This window comes from Malaya genurostris, chromosome 1, assembly GCF_030247185.1.
Source record: "Malaya genurostris strain Urasoe2022 chromosome 1, Malgen_1.1, whole genome shotgun sequence".
Taxonomy (NCBI): domain Eukaryota; kingdom Metazoa; phylum Arthropoda; class Insecta; order Diptera; family Culicidae; genus Malaya; species Malaya genurostris.
In genome coordinates, this window is record NC_080570.1 from 94,426,168 (window position 1) to 94,447,137 (window position 20,970).

At 37.1% G+C, this 20,970-nt stretch overlaps 1 protein-coding gene across 6 annotated transcripts in view; it reads right to left on the reverse strand.

Moving 5' to 3' along the window:
• Positions 1 to 20,970, reverse strand: part of LOC131425118 (TOX high mobility group box family member 3-like) — a 176,622-nt gene that overhangs the window by 24,910 nt on the left and 130,742 nt on the right. For all 6 annotated transcript variants that reach the window (XM_058586723.1, XM_058586722.1, XM_058586721.1 and 3 more), the window contains one exon: positions 19,921 to 20,056. In XM_058586723.1, the coding sequence (XP_058442706.1) occupies positions 19,921 to 20,056 (136 nt within the window). The remainder of the gene's footprint in view (positions 1 to 19,920; positions 20,057 to 20,970) is intronic.

Consider the following 20,970-nt stretch of genomic DNA (forward strand, 5'->3'; position numbering starts at 1 on the left):
GGTGAGACTGAAAACTAGACTTTGCAAAGCTCGAGCTCTGTTAAGACTGTCCCAGAAATTATGGACGCACTTTGATTTCGCTGTACATAATTCACAAATGTTAGACATTCAATTTTTATTCGATATACTGATAATATTAGACTATAACAACAGAATATTATTCTCAACATTGGCTACTTAGCTATTGTAGACTAGCTGGCGCACCTTCTTACGAACGTTCCTCATTAAATTTCGTACAGACTTTTTGGCGACAAGTTTTGACACTTCTTTTTCGAACTGTTGAATGGTTTCGGCTGCCGAGACATGTTTCCTAAAATGTGCTTTCGTTAATGCCCAAAATTCATCAATTGGTCGAAGTTGTGGGCAATTTGGTGGATTCATGTCTTTTGGGACGAAAGTGACATTTTTGGTAGTATACCATTCTACCGTTGATTTCGAGTAGTGGCAAGAAGCAAGATCATCCAGAAGACAACAGGATCCTTGTGGCTTCGAATAATGGGTAGAAGTCGTTTTTGTAAACATTCCTTGATGTATATTTCGCTGTGCATTGAAGCAGTGGTGATGAAGGGTTTCGAAATCTTTCCGCAGTTACAAATTGCTTGCCAGACCATAGCTTTCTTACCAAATTTTTCGACTTCAATCGATGTCTCGGACTGGTTGAACACTTGCCCTTCTCGCACCGTATAATATTGTGGTTCCGGCAAGGATTTGTAATCGAGTTTCACGTAGGCTTCGTAGTCCATGATTATGCAGTTCAAATTTCCAGCAAGAATCGTATTGTACAGCTTTCGAACCCTCGGCCTGATCGATGCTTCTTGTTTCGGACAACGTTTTGGTTGTTTCTGCTTCTCATAGGTTCGAAGATTCAAACATTCTTTAGCACGAAGAACATTTGACTTCGAAGTGCCCACTTTTTTGGCCACATCCCGAACTGAAACCTCCTTCTTTTGCTCGAACGCCTTCAGTATACGTTTATCCAACTGAGGGTAACAGGATCTTTTTCTCGACCCGTTTTCGGTTTATCATCAAAGGTGTTATCCCCACCGAACTTCCTGATTGCATTTCGCACGGCTTTTTCACTTACTCCTTCCATTTTTGCTATTTTTCTTCAGTAACAGTTCGCGTTCTGTGCACCATTAGTACACAATTTTTCAACGTTGTTCTGCTGAAAGTCCGCGCATTTCGAAACAAACTAATGAAAACGAATAAACAACTGCACAAGTGGTTAGAGAAGAGTGTAAACAACAGGACGCATTTATAAAAATTGACAGATTCTGAACCATTGCGAAATGGCAGCGGTTTTTGGTTGCGTCCATACTGAGACAGTCTTTAATATCGAGGTGCCTTCTGAGATGTGTTTCTTAAATTTAACTTTAATTTAACTGGCCGAACGTTTTCTCAGGATTGGATTTGGGTTCGAATCCTGCCTCCGCAATACGCTCATCGCGAGCTTTGATATTTGCTATTTCATTATTAGTCGTTTTTCAGTTTGTCTTACGTTGAGTTGTTATAAAACTCAACGAGACTAAATCCGATGAAGAGAAGAATGCATTCTACGTTCAGCTGGAACGAACCTACGACAGCTGCCTACGGTGAGATGTGTAACTCGCCATGAACGCTCAAGTAGGTCTGAAAGCAATGTACAGACGTGTGATCGGCCTGCATACAGCCTCAAACGACAATGGGCAACGATGCGTGAGCTTGTCTGCTTTCCGTGGAATGAAACCTCATTAGGTACGAAGGCATCGAATCGAGAAAATGACTGGTTTGACGGCCACCAGCGATGGGTCGAAGCATGCAACAAGGGCGGGGATGTTGCAACACCACACAAGAGCGTACGAGAAATGATATTGACCAGCGCGAAACGAACAGAACTCGGTTTATGGAAGAAAAAGCGTTAACAGGAAGATCGTGATCGCGAATCATTCAAAGTTCATTCGATCAAGAACAGCTATAGCAGATTATGCACGAATACGGTTTTCCGGATAAACTGACTCGATTGGTGAAAGTAAAGATGAATAGAATGATATGTTAAGTCCGAGGATCTGGGACGTTCTCGAGTTCCTTCGGGTCTCGGAGAGGACTACGGCAAGATGATGCACTCTCATGTCTCTTGTTTGATATTACGTAGGAAGCTGTGATTCGAAGAGCGAGAATCGACACTACCGGTACTTTCGTCCGAAGATGCTACAGCTATTTGGTATCACTGACGATGTATATATCGTGACAGTAACTTTGAGATGATGATAGAAACATACATCAAACAAAAGCCGAAGCTCCCGTCCGAAAATTGATAATCGGCGACAATATCGAGGTGGTTGACTGAACACATTAACATACAAAACGCCCGATATTTCTTCAAAAAAATAGAAATCCCGAATTGTCAACGTCCATTTTCGCAAATGCCTTTGCTTTATGAAATTTATTAATAGTTACACGCAGGCTCGTATACAGGGGGGTGTTTTAGGGGTTCAAACCCCCTCCGAAACTCAAAAAAGTATGATATTATGTAAACTCTTTTTTTCAAATAAGTAAAAAATAAAATGAATAATTTTCAACAAACGACTCCACAATAAAAAAAATTTCAAATAATCATATAAAAAGTTCCATTTGTATGGAAATCGATCAACATGTTCTGAAACACCCCCCGAAATTTTTTTCTGGGTACGCGCCTGGTTACACGTGATTAATTAAATGATAATAGTTGTACGAATGCATTAGAAAAGGTGTCGTTACTCCCTTTCGATTGGTTAATACAGGTTTTTAGATAGGAAACTCGATATCTAGTTGTTAAGTTGTGACATCAATTCATTGGAAGGGAATAAAAAAATAAAGCTATTTACTCCATTCAGCATTGTTTCGATATCTGAAATTGTTATTCATTCAGACGTATTGATGTGCAGGAGTAATGGATTCAACCAGCGTTTGAAGAAAAGAAGAAATGTATGACTTATTATGATGAATGTGCTTACTGTTCGTTTTCTTCCCAGAATTTTAGGAGCAATGATGAGTATGAGGTCTAATATAATTTTTAAAACTGTTGTTCAAACAAGTGACTGTTTGCTAGCAACAGAACTAGCGGTGGGATTTGGCCATTCGATTGATGCGGAATACAAATATTACACAGAGAAAAGACATCCATGTTACGTTTTAGTGTGTATAAGCTTAAATAAAATAAACCTAGTGTAATAGTACTGTAGTTGAGAAACCCGTGACACCAAAAGCGCCGTCTGGTGCAGAATGGGTGCGTAAATGCTCCTAAAATGCATGCATAAAGTTGCCTGCGCATTTAACACAACCACAGTAGCTAATGGAAAAAAGTGCACCCGTTTCTCACTAGAGGTGCTGTTAGTGTCACCGTACAGTGAGAAATCTATGTTTACTTAATTTATGGTATAAGACATTGACCTGCCGTTTTGAAAAGTGTTCACCTACAGAGGCCGACTCAGCAAGTGTTGGAGCTTGCGTACAAGAGAGCAAAACCGTAAGCTGCATGACTTTAAATAAGCGTTCGCTTGTATATTTTACACAGCTAACTTGGATGTTTGTTTTCTGTGCTTTAGAATCAACAGAGTTTGCAGCCGACTCGTAAATCTACAGGACAATTCAATGGAAGCGATCTTACTTACACTAAGAATTCTTTCTGGTTGGCCTAAACGTTGCACTATGCAACATGGTTTTTATTTACCATTGTATTGATTTTGGCAATTCTGTTGGGATCATAATTGATCCTACGTATTTCATTATTTCATCTCAGAACACCAGAAGCACTTTAATTTATCTATCTGTTCTAAATAAAGTGTTAACAACATCCCGAGGTATTGATTAGCATTTGCCGACATACATCATATTAGGCAAACGAAAAAAAAACGAATTCTGTTGCCAGCGCAACACGCCTTCATTCATTCTTCATCTTTAGGTTCTCATCAATTATGGAATTTTTCATTTAGAAAGCACACAAATTGCTTCTCTCGCCGACCAGTCACCAATGTGATGGAACCAACTTTGCACTGAAGGACGGGTGATGGAAGAAAAATCGTATTGTATGTAGATTTCCAACTAAGAAGCTAAACATCAGACCAAAATGCTGACATTCGTCAAATGGATTCGCGTAGGATTAGGGGTGGTAAAACCGAACTTTGTGAAAGAGACAATCTACATATTGTTCATACGTACAAGCTGGTTTCGTTTAAATAAGCGATTGTTGTGTTAGTCTTCAATATGAATTAATATTCCTCGTATAATGAAGCTTATGTTTAATATTGAATGTGTAATATGGGATACTTAACAGAGTAGAGTAGCTCCTATAGTTGTAACAGAATTTTTTTCGTTTTCTGCTAAAATTATTAGCTTAAGTTGGTCGAGAATGTTCGAATGGGTTTGTTTAGTTGAATAGAAAAAAGTGTCATGTTGATTGTTTTGCTATCATCTGGTCCAGTGTTTCCCAAACTTTTTCTACGTTCTCGGTATTGTATGAAGAACTGTTTTGTTTGAGTCTTTCTTAGAAAGTCAATGTAATCACTGTGAAAACGAACTTTTAAGTCGTGATGAATTCGGCTTCTTATACGCGGTTTATTTTTATGCGGCTCCTTTTTACACGCCTTTTAAACGCGGATTTTCGAAGTTACGCCGATTTCCGAAGCTACGCGACTTCAGATTACACCAGATCTGAACGTTTCATGCATTTCTGAGACATTTGACATAAAACAAAAATTTCTTCCATTGTGCGGTTTTTTTCTACGCGAATTTCCAAAGTTACTCGGTCTTAAATTCGATTTTTACACAAAAAATTTTTAGTACTACACCAGATCTGGACATTTCATGCATTTCTGAGATATTTGGCATCAAAAAAATTTTTTTTCTTTACTTTTGAGGTTTTTTTACGCGGATTCCCGAAGTTTACACGAATTTTTGAAGTTACGCGTTTTTTATAGGCAAATTTCCTAAGTTACGCGGTTTTTAAAAAAGTAATATGTGCAAAAAAAAAGAAAAAAAACATGCATTTCAAATGAAAGAACCATCCACTGTTATTAAGGAGTGAAGTCATCTTGAATTTAGTATAACTTTCTACGTTTGATATTTATTGAATACTCGCTTTTATAGCACATCTTCTCCACTACTAAATAGAGCCTTATGAGTAAGTAATTCCTTTTTTTGCATGCAGCCTTACAAGTAAAATATTCCTAGCTCTTTTTTTATTCATTAAACCAAATATTCCTGGCTAATACATAACGTTAGGTGCCGCATACCACTGAATTAAAGGTTCAGAAAATTACTTTCGATCTATCTCGAAACAAATATACAATTAACTTTCCATAATTATGTTACCAAAAGTTATTTCGGTGGAGTCGTTGACTTTATAATGGTGTACTACAAGCTTTCCAGTAATAGAATCTTATAAGGTTTTGAATAAATTGAAGGATAATTCATTTTTATTACTAATCATTAAAATCTAGTTAGAATGTGACTTATTGGATTTTACCACAAAATTCTTGATGAACATTAGGAAAGATCTTATCAGTAGTTGTTTACCCTTACTTTAAATTATTCCGGAACATTTTTTCATTTTTCAATATTTTCTTCAGTAATAGTCGAAAGATGGTTTAAGCCAGGGGTGGAAATATGAAAAATTTTTGATTCACAGTAAATAAAAATAGTCAGTATTATCTTATCATATCACATATGTATTGTAAATATTATAATGAATTTTGAAACGAATCATGTTTGATAGGATTAAGACGAGCCTAAATTTGTTGAAATGTTGATTTCGAATCAGACAGGTTTTGGTTTTACTAAGAATTTAAAAATGTCTTCATCATAATCAGTATCACTGTCTGATTCGGAATCAACATTTCAACAAATTTAGGCTCGTTTTAATGCTACTCTCTGTTCATAACCCAGGTTTGAAGTTTAAATGACTATCACTTACGGTTCCGGTGATATAATGGTATAAGTGACGTAAACATCAAAATTGACTACCTCTCAATTTATTTGAAATTTATTCAGTAATACCGTCGTGGTGGAGTACAGCTACTAATATTAACATACATGCTGCGATGAACAATAATTATAATGATAAGAAAAAAACATGTTCAATCACAAAGCGTGCTACGCAGCTGGTTAATATTGGCCTATTTAGCTTGACTATTATACACAGAAGTAACAGGAGCGCAGGATTTTGCTACGCCAATTTAACCAATGCGCCTACTACTGCGCTCCTGTTACCTCTGTGTATAATATTCAAGCTAAATAGGGTAATATTATACAGCTGATCGAATCGTCCATTTGATCTTACAGAAATCGGTGATAATAGTAGCTCAAAATCGCTACCGATTTTGTGTGACGGAAGATCAGTATTGATTTTGATCGCTGTGTTTCAAAGATCACTGATCAACTGATCTTAAAAAGATTAGTTGTACATTCATTTCTGCCGCGGTACATAAATGCGCGAACGAGTTTTTGTAAGAGCAGCTAAAGCTCTTCGCCTTCACATGGTTGGCTTCTGAGAATGAAAGCAAATTTCTCTCAGCGCAATAAAAAGAGTAACGATTTAAGTTTTGTTACCCAATTTTTCAATTCACGGTGTTCGGTTTTATGATTCACAATCGGAAATCTTAATTCATATTTTCGTGCGCAAAATGGGCTTATTTCCACCTCTGGTTTAAGCATTGTGCTATGTTAACAGATGGGAAGAATTGCCGTTAGTATTGTAATAATCGAAAGCAGAAGTAAACAAAGAGAAAATATCACTTGATAGCGGCCCTTACACGAGAATTATTTTTGTCATTTTTAATAATGAGTAAGTAATGATATTTAAAATTTGCATAGAAAACTCATCATTACTGCACCATACACTGTGTTCATTAAAATGATATTATTTTTTAGTAATGACACTTTTAATGATCGTGTAAAGTCCGCTGATGAGAGGACTTCTTTCAGTGTTTGTGTACACGGAGCCGGAAAACTACCTAATTTTGAGAACTTTCCATCTAGAGTCCTTGTTATAGCAAGAGTCGTGTACATAGTGATGCCAGTAAATGAAATTCAGGAAATTTGTATGGGACCATATGACCTTTCATTTGAATGTAAGTTTGTAAAAATCGGTTCAGCCATCTCCGAGAAAAGTGAGTGAAATTATTTCCACCTTTTTGGTGCATATTATCATGTAATTCCGGAACCGGAATCGGATCAAAATGAAATTAAGGAACTTTGTATGAGACCATAAAACCATTCATTTGAATCTAAGTTTGTATAAATCTCCGAGAAAAGTGAGTGAAAAAAAATATTTGCTCAATATTTACTTTGAGATGAATGGTATATGACATTTGGCCCTACGGGCTTCGGTTCAAAAGTCGGTTTTTACAGTGATTGTATAGTCTTACTATATGAGAAAGGCAAAAACGGCCATAATGGATTGGAAGCTTTTACAGAGTTTTATTGTACATCAACAACGTGACAACGGTGACACGCGTTTTCTCATGCCGCTAAACTGCTGATAGATTCATAAAAAGAACTATGGTTTTTGCCAATTTTCTCCCGACATCATCCTGTCCAAATACAGCCGGAATTCGTCAGTTGAAATCTCATTGGTAGGACTGCTCTTTAGTCACATATTCGCTAGTTGATCTAATTAAAAAGCACTGACATCTCAAAATCTGGTATATTAAGTATAATGACATTGGAACGTCACTATAATGAAGGAGCTCACAAATCAGATTCGGAGCATTTATTGTGAACACATTTGTAAGCCCCAAGCCAATACCATCTGACAAGCCAAGCAAAAAGTAAGCAATGCGCACATTGCAAAATTCCTTATAGAGTCATGATACTAATTGAGTAAAACCAACGGTTTTGCGTCTTATATGTTTTGTTTACTTTTACCTTGTAAGAATAAAAGTCTATTCTAACTATTCTAACAAATAAGATCGATAAATGACGGATATGAAATATAAACGAAATTTTATTGGATTGAACAACGAAAACTCTGTGCTAGAAGAGCGCAAAAAGTGATCACGCATAAATCTCACATTCAAATATTCGGTAATTCCACCAAGAGCCTCCATTTCGCGTAGTCGCAACCCATTATCAAGAGAAATCATTTTCTGAAAAATAGTACCCTTGTCAGACATAAAATCTAACGATCACAAATTGGTAGATAAAATGAAATGATAGCATCGTCTATATTCACAGAGTATCTCAAGCGGACAAAGTGACGTGGAAGGAGGAAGACGGTGAAATAGTCTTGCACTCATACATAAATACACATACATTCGTGTGGAAACGGTTTCAGCTGAGGGGGCGTTAAGTTCAAAGCAACGGCCTCAAGTTGATTAAAATGTGAAATTTTCACTAAAAATGTTAGTCCAGAATCTAATACACATATAGGATACATTTGAATGACTAGTACACGAATTATAGTGACTGAAATCAGTAGATGACACCTGTATGGACTTGTTTTGACTCGATAACAAAGCTTCTCGCAAAAAATGTGTGGATGATTCGAATCTGAAAGGAGAGGGGTAATACAAATTTCAATTACGAAAACCTCCCTGGATGAAAGAGAAGCTTTTTTGAGTTATTGCTTTCGGAATAGATTTCTGTCGCCGGTTTTATCCCTTTTCCCAAATCCTCATACACACGCTGTGAAAATGTATGTTTCAATTCGGTTAAACAACGTACGGACTAGGTTCGGCGCTTGTAGCCTTGCCAAAAACGACGGTGACCGAAGTAGTGGCTCTCCTCTCAGAATCGGGATAAGATCGCGAAAAATAAGCATGCGCTTATATAAAATGAATTTTCGTATGTGTTTCTCTTGCTCATCTTCATTTGCTCTCTCACTCGCGGTGAATAGTGTTGAGACTGTTTTGTGTACAAGTACATGACAGCTATACGGAAGGAACCCACCCGATCTCCTTCCGATGGTAGAAAGCACCCTTCTAGTACACGTGTAGTTGTACCCAGCTGCTGTTCACTTGTGACGGACTAGCCTTCGGATGGGTTTACATGTGTTGTATGCTGTATAGAACACCAATGCATTTGCGGAAGAAAAGAAACATTAGAAAAGTTTTTCAATTTAATTTTCGAGATTCAAAATCATTCCAATTCCGTCCAGGTACCTCTCCACCGCTTATTGCACAACCAGGCGTCTCACGTACCCCGTCCACAGGGTCAGTTCAATGTTTGTTCACAGAAAGAATTCAAAACATAACGTTCTTTTCAGGATAGGATGGTAATATACCAGAGTAACTTCGAATAATTTCGAGTTTCTACATGACTGTCTTATCAGTTTTACAGCATCTGAACACTGTAATTAATAAATAACATAAGGACATACGGTAAATGAATACATGTTGTTGAAAAAAAAACTGAATACCCTGTTCATGGGATTGCTTATGTTGTTCTTGGTAGTATAAAAACTTTCTGACAGCTTATTTCGTCATATTCGTTCAATAGATCTGAGAGTCTTTCTAAAAGCTTATTTCATTTATTCGTTTAAATAATGACATAACAGATATAAATGACGAACATGGTTTCAACAAAACTGAATAATCTTCCATTGACACCTATTCATCGAATCATTTTCGAACATCCTTGAAACTTTCGATGTGGTGCTCAGCCAGTGCCGGTCCCATCGGTGATAATCAGAAGGCACCCGACGAAGTCGTATTAGATATTTTTTCATTTGCACTCAGATAACGGAAAATGCCGAAAAGATTTACCTGCTAGGTAAAAGCAGAGCCCATCCTTTTGTGGAATTCGGCCTATTTGTTTCAACAGACTTCGCACCCGATTCGTTCCTTGGATGGCTAGTACTACGATCCGGATCAGGGTCATTTCGCTGAAAGACATTTCGCCGAAAGCCGTTTCGCCGAAAGTCATTTCGCCGAAAGGGTTATTTCGCCGAATGACATTTCGCCGAATCCAGAAATCGTCCTGAAATCGTAATTGGAATTGATTTAAATTAAAGACAAACGAAAGATGGTAGCGTTAATGCCCGTTTTGTTAACCTACCATTGTACTTCTTGAATAATGATTGATTGTTGTACTCTTGAATAAAGATTGATTCATGAACCTCAGAAAGTAGTTCCCAAGAAAACTTGTTGACTATTAGCTAGTAAGCATCAAAGCAATTGCATAGGTGTATCTACTAGGCAAATGTAGATGGTATTTTCCGTTTATTAAGTGAAAATGAAAAAATACTAATGCGGCTACGCCACATCGTTTTGGTTCATGCGCTGCTAACTAAAGCAAAAAAACCTAGCTTTGAGTAAACCGGGCAAACGAGGCGGTTACAGGTTTGTATGCAAGAGGCCGCCGCTTCCGACGGCGGGTCGGCGGCCGACTCAGCTGGCGTCGGCTCGGCGGCTTTGTGCCGCCGAGCCATCTTGGCTTCGGTTATGTGGCTGCGCCACATCAGTTATACAGGAGACATAACATGCAGGAGATATGACCCTTACGGTGAAATGACCCTTTCGGCGAGATGACCCTTTCGTCGAAATGACCCCTTCGGCGAAATGACTTTCGGCGAAATGACCTATTCGGCGAAACGACTTTCGGCGAAATGACCTATTCGGCGAAACGACTTTCGGCGAAATGACCTATTCGGCGAAACGACTTTCGGCGAAACGACTTTCGGCGAAATGGCATTCGGCGAAACGACTTTCGGCGAAATGGCTTTCGGCTACGATCCTACTGACATTAAGAATCCTTCCAGATAATAAATCCTTCCAGATTCGAACATACACCTGGCTTGTGAGACCAGTGCCCTATGCCTTGAATCGCCAACCCGGTGCTTTGATGCTTAGTAGTAAACAAAGTCAACAAGTTTTCTTAGGAATTCAAGAGAATAGTCATTCTGGATTAAACGCGGGGAATTTTATCCATTACTGTAAATATGATATATTTCCGAAGCACAATTGTAGGTCAACAAAAGGGGCGTCTTCCATTCGTCTTTATTTTGATTTAATTCCAATTACGGTATTAAAACAATTGAAGCATTTGGCGAAATTGCCCTTTCGACGAAATAATTTTTGGCGAAATGGCATTCGGCAAAATGTCATTCGAAGAAATGACCCATTCGGTGAAATGACTTTCGGTGAAACGACTTTCGGTGAAATGGCCCTGACTCGTGTGAAAGTGACATAACTATTAGCATCAAATACTAGGAGATAGCTGAAGCGGTGTCAGTATCAGTGAAAGGTCGTTATAACCCATAGCGTTATCCGAAATCGGGTGCTGCTTTCGGGTTAACGCGAGTGGTCGGATATGGAATGTTTCTTCAAGAAGCAGAAAACGTGTACATCAAATTACTTTGGTAATCTATGGGTATTATACAATTTGGTGGACAAAGTTGATTCCCATTGGTCACTCAAAAAAGATCACGTCGATTAAAGCTTGCTTCATTTAGAATTGGAACAAACTTTTGCTCATATTGTGGCGCTCCTGGTGGACGGATTTGGAAGTTCTTGGCGCCCATATGTCGGAAATTTTGTCAACTTCATGTATAATTTTTGACATTCCGCAAATCGACTGTACTTTGTGAACAATCAACATGGACAGTTATTTGGAAAATCCATTGTGGTCTGCATCTAGGCTAGTGAAACAGCTGATATTGCCCAGAAATACCGTATGGCGCGTTCTCAAACGGTATAAGAAAACATTGACGACGATTCGGAAGCCTCAAGCCAATCGTCGGAGTGGAACTGTTGACCGGAAACTGCGTGGTAAGATTTTGAAGACGATTAAGAGGAATCCTAATCTGTCGGACCGTGATTTCGCCAGAAAATTCGGTGCTGCCCATAGTACCGTGAGGAGAACTCGACTCCGGGAAGGAATCAAGTAGTATCGAGCTAGCAAACAGCCAAATCGCACCATAAAACAGAATAGTGTGGTCAAAATTCGTGCTCGGAAACTCTATGACCAGGTGCTGACCAAGTTCGACGGATGTCTTCTGGTGGACGATGAAACCTATGTCAAGGCTGACTTCGGGCAAATCCCAGGGCAAAAATTTTACTTGGCAACGGCTCGGGGGGATGTTCCAGCGAAATTTAAATTTGTTTTTGCTGACAAATTTACAAGAAAATTTATGATTTAGCAGGGCATTTGCAGCTGTGGCAAAAAAACGAAAGCCTTCGTTACAAATAAGACAATAACAGTGTCTCCAAAAACGAATTTTTCCGTTCATTCGATCCCACGACCATCCCGTAATGTTTTGGCCAGATTTGGCAAGCTGTCATTACAGCAAAGTCGTTCAAGAATGGTATGCAGAGAAAGGGATCCAGTTTGTTCCGAAAAACCTTAACCCACCAAACTGCCCCCAGTTCCGCCCTATTGAGAAATACTGGGCAATCACGAAGAGGAGACTCAAGGCAAAGAGAAAGGTTGTCAAAGACATCAATCAGATGATGACCTGGTGAAATAAGATAGCTAAAACGATGGACGAAGAAGGTGTGCGCCGCCTAATGAGCCGTGTTACAGGAAAAATTCGAGAATTCCTTCGAAACCGTGACGAATAATTTTATCCGTATTTTTTCTTAAAAGTATAAAGAAAACGCTACATTTGTATGAAAAAAGATCTTGACCTCAATAATTATAAATAACTGAAATACAGGCAATTGTCTTTGTTCCAATTTTATCTGAAGCAAACTTTACTCAAATATTGATTCGGGTTTTTGGTTCTCCATACATAGTTGAATCGGTGTATGATGAGCAAAATCTATATTCTATTGTTTCTCACTCAACGTTGTATGGAGCTATAGTTGGAGGGGTTCTTACTGGAGTGAATGAATCCTTGTTGTACTGTCTCATGGGGTGCCAAACTCACTCTGTGTGTGAGAGAAAGAGAGTGTGGCGTTTTCCTCTAAGATGGCTGATTCGACTATTCTGATTCCCTATTTTTTGTTCCGGAAGTACCGGAAACTGTGAGCCAATTTTAGCACTCTTAGATCTCCAAAGTGATGAGTGTTGCAGTGTTACAACCGTCCTATAAATAATGATGCAAAAAGGGATGAATTCATCAAAATTTTTTTCAAAACTATTTTAATTTGATACAGATTACATCACAATCCCGAATGTTACAGTGCAACCTATTTCAAGTCTAATGATTCAATCCGCATCCAACTGCCATCAGTAAGATTTGTAACAACTATTTGTTTTCGAATCCTCCCACTGGCAGACGGGACGGGGCAACTCTGTTATTTAGAGTAATGTTAAAGTTGCATTAATAGGTTTTGCTTTCTGTTTTCCTAGTTTTACTCGTCTGCTATCGATGCTTTGAACAAAAATGGGGTACAGTTTATATTGTCGACAGTTGTAACTAGTAACCGATAATGAAGAACAAGAGATGTATGAGGAAGTTGTATAATATAGGTTCGATTGGAAATAAAATATTGTTGCGCGAGGGCAATAAATGAAAAACCTCAGTTACGATATGGTCTCAACAAAATAATAACATTCTATAAAGATTAAGTAAAGTGATGAACAGAAACGGATGAATTTTGCTACTCCTTGCTTATTTCCATGTAGTCGGATCTATCTGCTTTATTCGATGTGTGAATATGCAAAAGATTTATTAGACCTATTAAAATTTTAAAACAAAATCAATATTTTATAATTTCCGCCACAAAACTTTTCACTCTGTAGTTTCGATTCAGATTCGCCATCGTCGTCGTCGTTATATGATATAGTGGACTGGTATGCAATAGCCAAATGAAATTTAAACAGTTCTGTTCTGTATGGATAATATATTAGCTCGTTATAGAAGAAAATCGTGCATGGTAATAGGATAAATATTAAATTCGCGATGAATGATTATACAGATGCATACCAGTCCACCTTCGCAAAACACAATCGTGAATTCGATGTAACAAAACCAAAATGCCACATAAGATACCAGCTTCGTTCGTCTCTATAGTAGATGGTGGGAGTGAGTGTGTATTATACATCAGTAAATTGGGTGGTGGAAGTGGGTGTAGATGTGTTCCTTCACCAACCGCGAATCTATCATACATCGCATCGCGTCCGTCTGTATCTGTTTGTAAACCAATTCGACCATCTCTCAATATTGATGTATAGTTGCAGCTGTTGGGAGAAAACTTTCGCGTAATATACACAGAAAGCTAATGCACTACAATAACTAGAGATAATATAGCAGGAAGATAGTCACATCGTACGGAAAGATTGTTTCCGTAATTTATATGTTCATTACAGGTAAGATGTCAGATTATTAGGGGGAGTAAGGTTCATGTTGTGAGAAGTTGTAGTACATTAGAGCTTGAATGTTTTAAACAAATGTTGGTAGAATAAAAAAACATAGACTGATTTAAATCAGAATTTGAGTATCGAAAATAATCTATCCACAAATTTTTCTCTCAAAATATGACAAAAAACGATATTTTATTCAAACTAAAGATTTATCCTTTATTGTACGAGGTTAAACTTGAGCATAAAGAAAACCGGATGAAATTTAAGTTATTTCTTCACGAGTTTTCGAACTTTTTATCGAACGCTCTTCATCAAGTTCCGGACAAGTGTTGCATCGCAGTTTTTGGACGCTTGAGCCCAATTTTTTTTTAACTCCTGCATGTTCCCAGCTGCCTAACCAGTCTTCTTGAAGACCCTCTTCACGATTGCCCAGTAACGTTCGATGGGTCGAAGCTGAGGCCAATTTGGTGGATTGATATTTTTTTCAACGAAATGTATACCCTTTTCCGCAAGCCAATTGAGAGTGGTTTTGGCATAGTGAGCCGACGCAAAATCCTGCCAAAACAGTGGAGGTGTACTATGCTTCTTATATAAATGCAGCAATCTCTTCTGGAAACACTCAGATCGATAGATTTCTGCATTTATAGTTCCGGTAGTGTAAAAAATGGTTGACTTCAAACCACAGGAACATATTGCTTGCCATACCAGTACCTTTCGACCGAGTTTCTCCACTTGAATCGACCTGTCCGCATCGCTCACATCCTCTCCAACGACGACAGTAAAGTATTGTTGACCAGGAAGGGTTTTTGAGTCCTCTTTTACATAAGTCTCATCGTCCATCAAAACGCATGCATCCGGACCCTGCAAAAGACGCGAATACATTTTCCGGGCCCTTGTTGCTGCTTGCTTTTTCTGTTTTACACTTTGTTCCGAGATTTAGCGTTTAGAGTTTTAGCGAAATCACGTATTGACATTGATTTGTTCTTCATGATCAGAGATACAACTTTCTGGTCCAGTTTAGGGTTGGAAGAACCGGGTTTTCTGCCTCTTCCTGGTAGCTCATCCTAAGAATAATGTTCCCCAAACTTATTAATTATGTTTTTAACACTGACATGATGAATTCCAAACCGCTTCGCCAATTTTCGCATAGTAATACCCTTCTCACTTAGCCATGTGTCCAGAACTTTAATTTCCACTTCCTTTTCAATACGCGACATTTTGAAAACGCAGAATTTCAACCGCACAAACAAGTAAAGAATCGAAAGCTGACAGCCAAACGCACAGCATGCTGCGATCTGAGCATAAAAAACCATCGCAAATACATGCGTACAACACAAATGTATGTGGATAACTTATTTTCGATACACTCCTTATATGAACAAAAAAATCGTTGGAGTCTGTTTACACACAGGGCGAAAAATTCTTGTAAATTTGCGTCTCGATAGACGCACATGAAAACATCGCTATTTAATAAATTTTACAAAACAAAACATAAAAATATGTCATTCCACGAAATCTACAGCTAATTTAGCTGAGCTTGACATCGAAACAAACAAAAAACTTGATTATAAATGTTAATGAATTTGATATCCTTATAATTGTTAATAAATGTGATATGATAACGTTCATTTTTGCTAAGAGTGCTGACTAATTATAAAGGTATTTCTATGCGGACTTGTATAATAAAGGCGGAAATCTAATTTTCAATTCAATGTAATAGTTGTCGTATGTTCGAGCCCCGACCTGGAAAGATTCTTAGTGTTAATAGGATCCATAGTACTAGCCATGCAATGATTCTGTACGCTGAGAATCGGATGTGAAGTCTGTTGAAACAGAAAGGCCAAATGCCACAAAAGGAATGTAATGCCAAGACTTTGCTTTGCTTTACATGTAAGTTTACACGTCTTCTTGAAAGTTTGGGTATGCTTGATACATATTTAAATTATTCTTGTAAAATTCAGTCATTTTCTGAGTTACGTTCAAATGAGTTGTTTCATATGCGGATTTGCTTTACCTGTATTTTTTTTGCTATGTGTTTCACACATACCTTTTACTTGCTGCTTACACGGCTACACACCAACAAAATTTGAATTTTACAAGTGACCTAATCCCTCATACGATGTAATTCATAAAGACCTAATTCGTCAAATGACGGAAAATTTCATTTGTATTGACTTAATGTTAGATTAGCTTGAATTTTACTGGTTTCGACTGTAACCTGCATTATGCTAGCAGGTGCGACTGTATGAATTTAAATGAACCTTTTACCAGCCAAGCAGATGCATGCTTCTGTGGCTCGGTCGATTAACAGACGTACTTGCGATCCAATGTTTCTCGGTTCAAGTCGCGACGGTTGCTCTCAGTATTATTTTTTTTATTTCAATGAATTTCATGTATGGAGTTTTAGACACAATATTAAATGTTCTTCCACGTAAATTTGCGTGAGTTGCGACGCTCCATTTATGTGCATCTAATAAGATGTAAAATTTTTTAAGTGTGTAGCTAGTGCAGCTGTATGAATTTATATGTGCCATGCACTTGTCGAGCAATTCTGTGAATCAGTCGATAGACGGACGTTTTTTGTAATCTAATTATTTTTTCGGTTCAAGTCCCAGTCGTTTTCGGTTTCTGTCATTGTTTCATTGATTTTCAAGTTAAAGAAACCGCCAGAGAAATTCTATTACACATCATCGATGCTCTTCTTTACAGCCGATACATTAGATTTTACGGGTTTCTTTCTAACTGTAAAATTACATTCGTAAGTTGTGAAATTATTCAAATGCATCATACACCTATTTCGAATGGAAATATTCCTTCGTTTGACACAAATTGGCAACATTCAGTTTTTTTTACCAGTTAGATTTTCATTACTTGCATTTCGAATGTAGAAATAGGCCACTAGTAGAATTCACAATTTTTGGCTGTGTAACATTTAATCTTAAATAGAAGTATTATGTCGATTTTAACCATACTTTAAACGAACGCCATTATGTTCAGTATGTGTATCAATCATTACGATAAAGACGTAATGTAAAGGCGTAATGTGGTTCCAAAACAACATAAACCTAAGCCGTTGAGATTTTTATTTTCAATACTTGAACGGTTTACATATACTCAAAGTAATGATGACGACATTGATTTTTTTTAAAGAATGAAAAGAATCAGTTTCTGTCACAATACACTCGTAAAGCTCATGCTTTTACATTTATCGGTCAGACAGAATGAGCAAAGTCAATTTATTATTGAGAGATATTGAAGTTTTTTATACAGAAAAGAATGAGGAATACATCAACGAAATTGTTTCGAGATCTCTTACTGAAATTGAGTTTGGAAAAATGTTATGCATTATTTGAATAGGTATCATTTCGTAAAAATATAGTACGGTATTGAACTAATATTCGACACTGGAGAGTCGGAAAATAAACTACAATTATTCCTATCTAAAATTCAGCTTAAAATAGAATGACTTAAAATTCATTACTGTCAATTAACTTGATTATAATAAGGGGTCCAGAATACGGTGCAGTACGGTTGGTAGCGTTATGCAGTATACGAAAAGGAAATAGCAATGCCATATATGAAGTCTAGATCTATACGCGGGGACGCGCATTTATATATGTATTTGTATAGAATGTTCATATTCTCAGCGCGCAAATGGAACGAAGAGATTCTCTCGTACGCTGTTTGTTGAAGGGAACACTAGGGAAATGGTTGGAGGAAGATAAACATATATAATAATGTAATATATTAAAATGAAAAATTCAATTCATTTCCAATTTATATTCAACTTATAATGGAGCGTTTTTACGAGTACCATGTGCTTCTACTTATGAGGGAATGAAATAGGAAATTTCTATCAGTTAAGTCAAAAGTGAATGAGATGCCTTACTGGTATCAGAAGTACCAACAATACGTAGACTAGTTATTTCAAACCAGATGTCTGTGAAGCACTTGCCGAACTGAATTTTATGAAATCAAATCAAAGTCGAAAATATATGCCATCTTTAAAAATTTCAAACCTAAGAAACATCTTTTGAAAAGCTGTCTCCATCTACTTTGACGCTGATTCAATTTTCATTTCGGATATGTTTTCTGAATTATTCATTGTTGTGTAGCATTAAAAGCACTGAAGCGTACGATAGAGAAACAAACAAACGTTAAAGCTGAAACTCATTGTAATGGGAGAAAGTGACATAAGTTGTTTTCGATACTGCTCCCACAAGCTGGAGACGGAGTAAGACACACAGATAGTACCAAATAAACCGGGCCAAGCATTGATGTCGAGCCAGTCCTCAAGCATGGCATCAAAATCAAACGCGATAAATAGATGTAAAACAAAAGTGGAAAATTAAAGATAAAAATCCGATTAGAATCAGAATCACAATGACAGCAGCAGTTCACCCGATGCCTGGACACAGAGCAATAGCGGCAATTGCTTCGCCTGTACAAAGAAGCAAGCACCAATCTAGAGCGCAAAATCATCAATGAATAATTCATGAATTAAAGTTGCTGAACATGAAACAATAACAAAATGGGACGAACAAAAATGAAACGAGCACAGAGACAACATTAATGATACAACGCGAAAATTCCAAGTTGGCTTGCTTTTAATGGAAAAACGCCATCATTGATCTAAGTGGGTTTCTATTTATTGGAATTATGATTTCGAAGAGGGGAAACAACTACTAAGGAATTTATTCAGTTCATACGTGAATTTGGATTGGGGTGATGATCTCATTATTTGACTAGGGTTATTGTACCAATCTTAGTCTCATTAGTACTAGTATTGTTATAGACGATTTTGTGAAAATTTGTGGCTCTCGAATGATTAATCAACACAAATTATTATAATTATGTAAATGCAATAAAAATATTTCGTTAAAAAACGCTTCAAAATTCTAGAAACTTTTTACTAAAAAAACAGTAAAACAGTAGGTATTTCGTAGCTACTCTTAGTGAAAGAACGTGTCGCGATTGATTTGAATACTTAAACAAAAAGATCTCGACAGAGGATCGATATCGAACACAATTGATGCGTTTGAGCCGAGCACAAGAAGCAAAATTGTCACATTGCAAGAGAAGATATGATAAAGTCGAGAAGTAAGGGATTGATACTTGTGGTTCGTTTCGAAAGACGACCAGTTTTTTTTTCTTTACGGGATCCGAATACTGCCAGAAAGTTGCACAGATTCAGTAGCTGGTGAAGCTTAGAATTTTGAACAACAATTGTGCAACCATATAATCACGCAACCAGATTTTGAAAAAAAAAACAGGAAAGGAAATTGACTAATTGAAATAGCTGCTAAAAATTATTAATAGCAAATAAACTCCGATTAAGTAACATGAGGCATCCGAACATCTTTGAAAATTATCCAATACAGATATATACAGAAACCATTGGAATAACATTCAGTGTATTCACAATACACTTTCAAATGAAAATATGTTTAATATAAGGTAGCTTTAATCTCCAACCCAAATAATAGATGCAAAGATTAATTTCGATGAAGTTGTACTAAGTGGTAATGAAAATAAAATTCTTTTGAGTCTTTCTCAATGGCTGCTCTCCTCTTCATCCATCATTCCAAATTATTACGTCGAAATACGTTATCACGCATATATCGCAAATAATTTCCATTTGACTTTTCTCTACAACCGAAACGTATGGAAATGTTGAAGCCAAACGGGACAGTCTGCCAAAGTAGATATAGTACTTACGTTTTTGTGCTCTGTTGCTAACACGTCCCACATCGAAGCGACAATTTTTGACACTTCGCCGAATGACGCGTTTGGATTTCGACCTTTGATGGCAGCTTGGGTGTCACGAAAGAATAATGCGTAAGCGGACACGGGCCTGCGAAAAAAAAAAAGAAATAGTTCTTAGTATTAGTTCCGTTATTCTGGCCCATATTATCGAAATTAGATAATAAAACTATTTAGAGCAAGGCGACAACTTGTCGGTTTATTGTTGGACAAACCATTGCAACGAAAAAAGGTTGCTCACATATTCAGTATGTTTTTTACGGGTTTTCAGTGCTGTTAATGAAATCGGTACTAATGAAGTATAGTAAAAACAGTTCGGTTTCACATCTCATTCAAGTCAGTCGATAAACCAAAACCGAAAGTAAACCAAGTACAGTATTGTGTAGTGAACAATAGAACGATCTCGAAATGAGTGAACCAAACGAACAAAAGCTACCGCCGGTACGAAAGAATACAATTATTGTTGACTTCAGACAGTGCAAAATTCGACCTTCGATACGAGAACTTGATGGTTTGCTTAAGGAGCTAATGCATCTTGACATTAAACGTGTGCATTTACTTCAATGCAATAAGACCAATAATGTTGTTTATATCCAGTTCTATAAAGAGTTGGATGCAATTCAATTCGCTAAAGACAATAATAATGTGCACTATGTGGAGCAGGAAAATATCAAATACAACATTCCAGTATATATGGAAGAGAGTCCAATACAAAAAAAAAATAGGCCTGAATAAAATATCTTTAAATAAAAAAAAAGTAAGATTGCATAACAAAAATATTTCTTTAAGCGTAGTTCCAGAGCTAGACGATTCATTCTTGAACTGAGAAATGTATGATTTTTGAATGCTACTATAATTGAAGTGGTGTTAGAAAGGTTGATTTATTACGGCACTATCGTAAAACATTGCAGTATTTTCTTTTTACTACTGAAAGACTAGTAACTTATGAATAATTGCATAATTGGAAAACGAGTTAATAGAGGAAAGAACAGTATACAATAATAC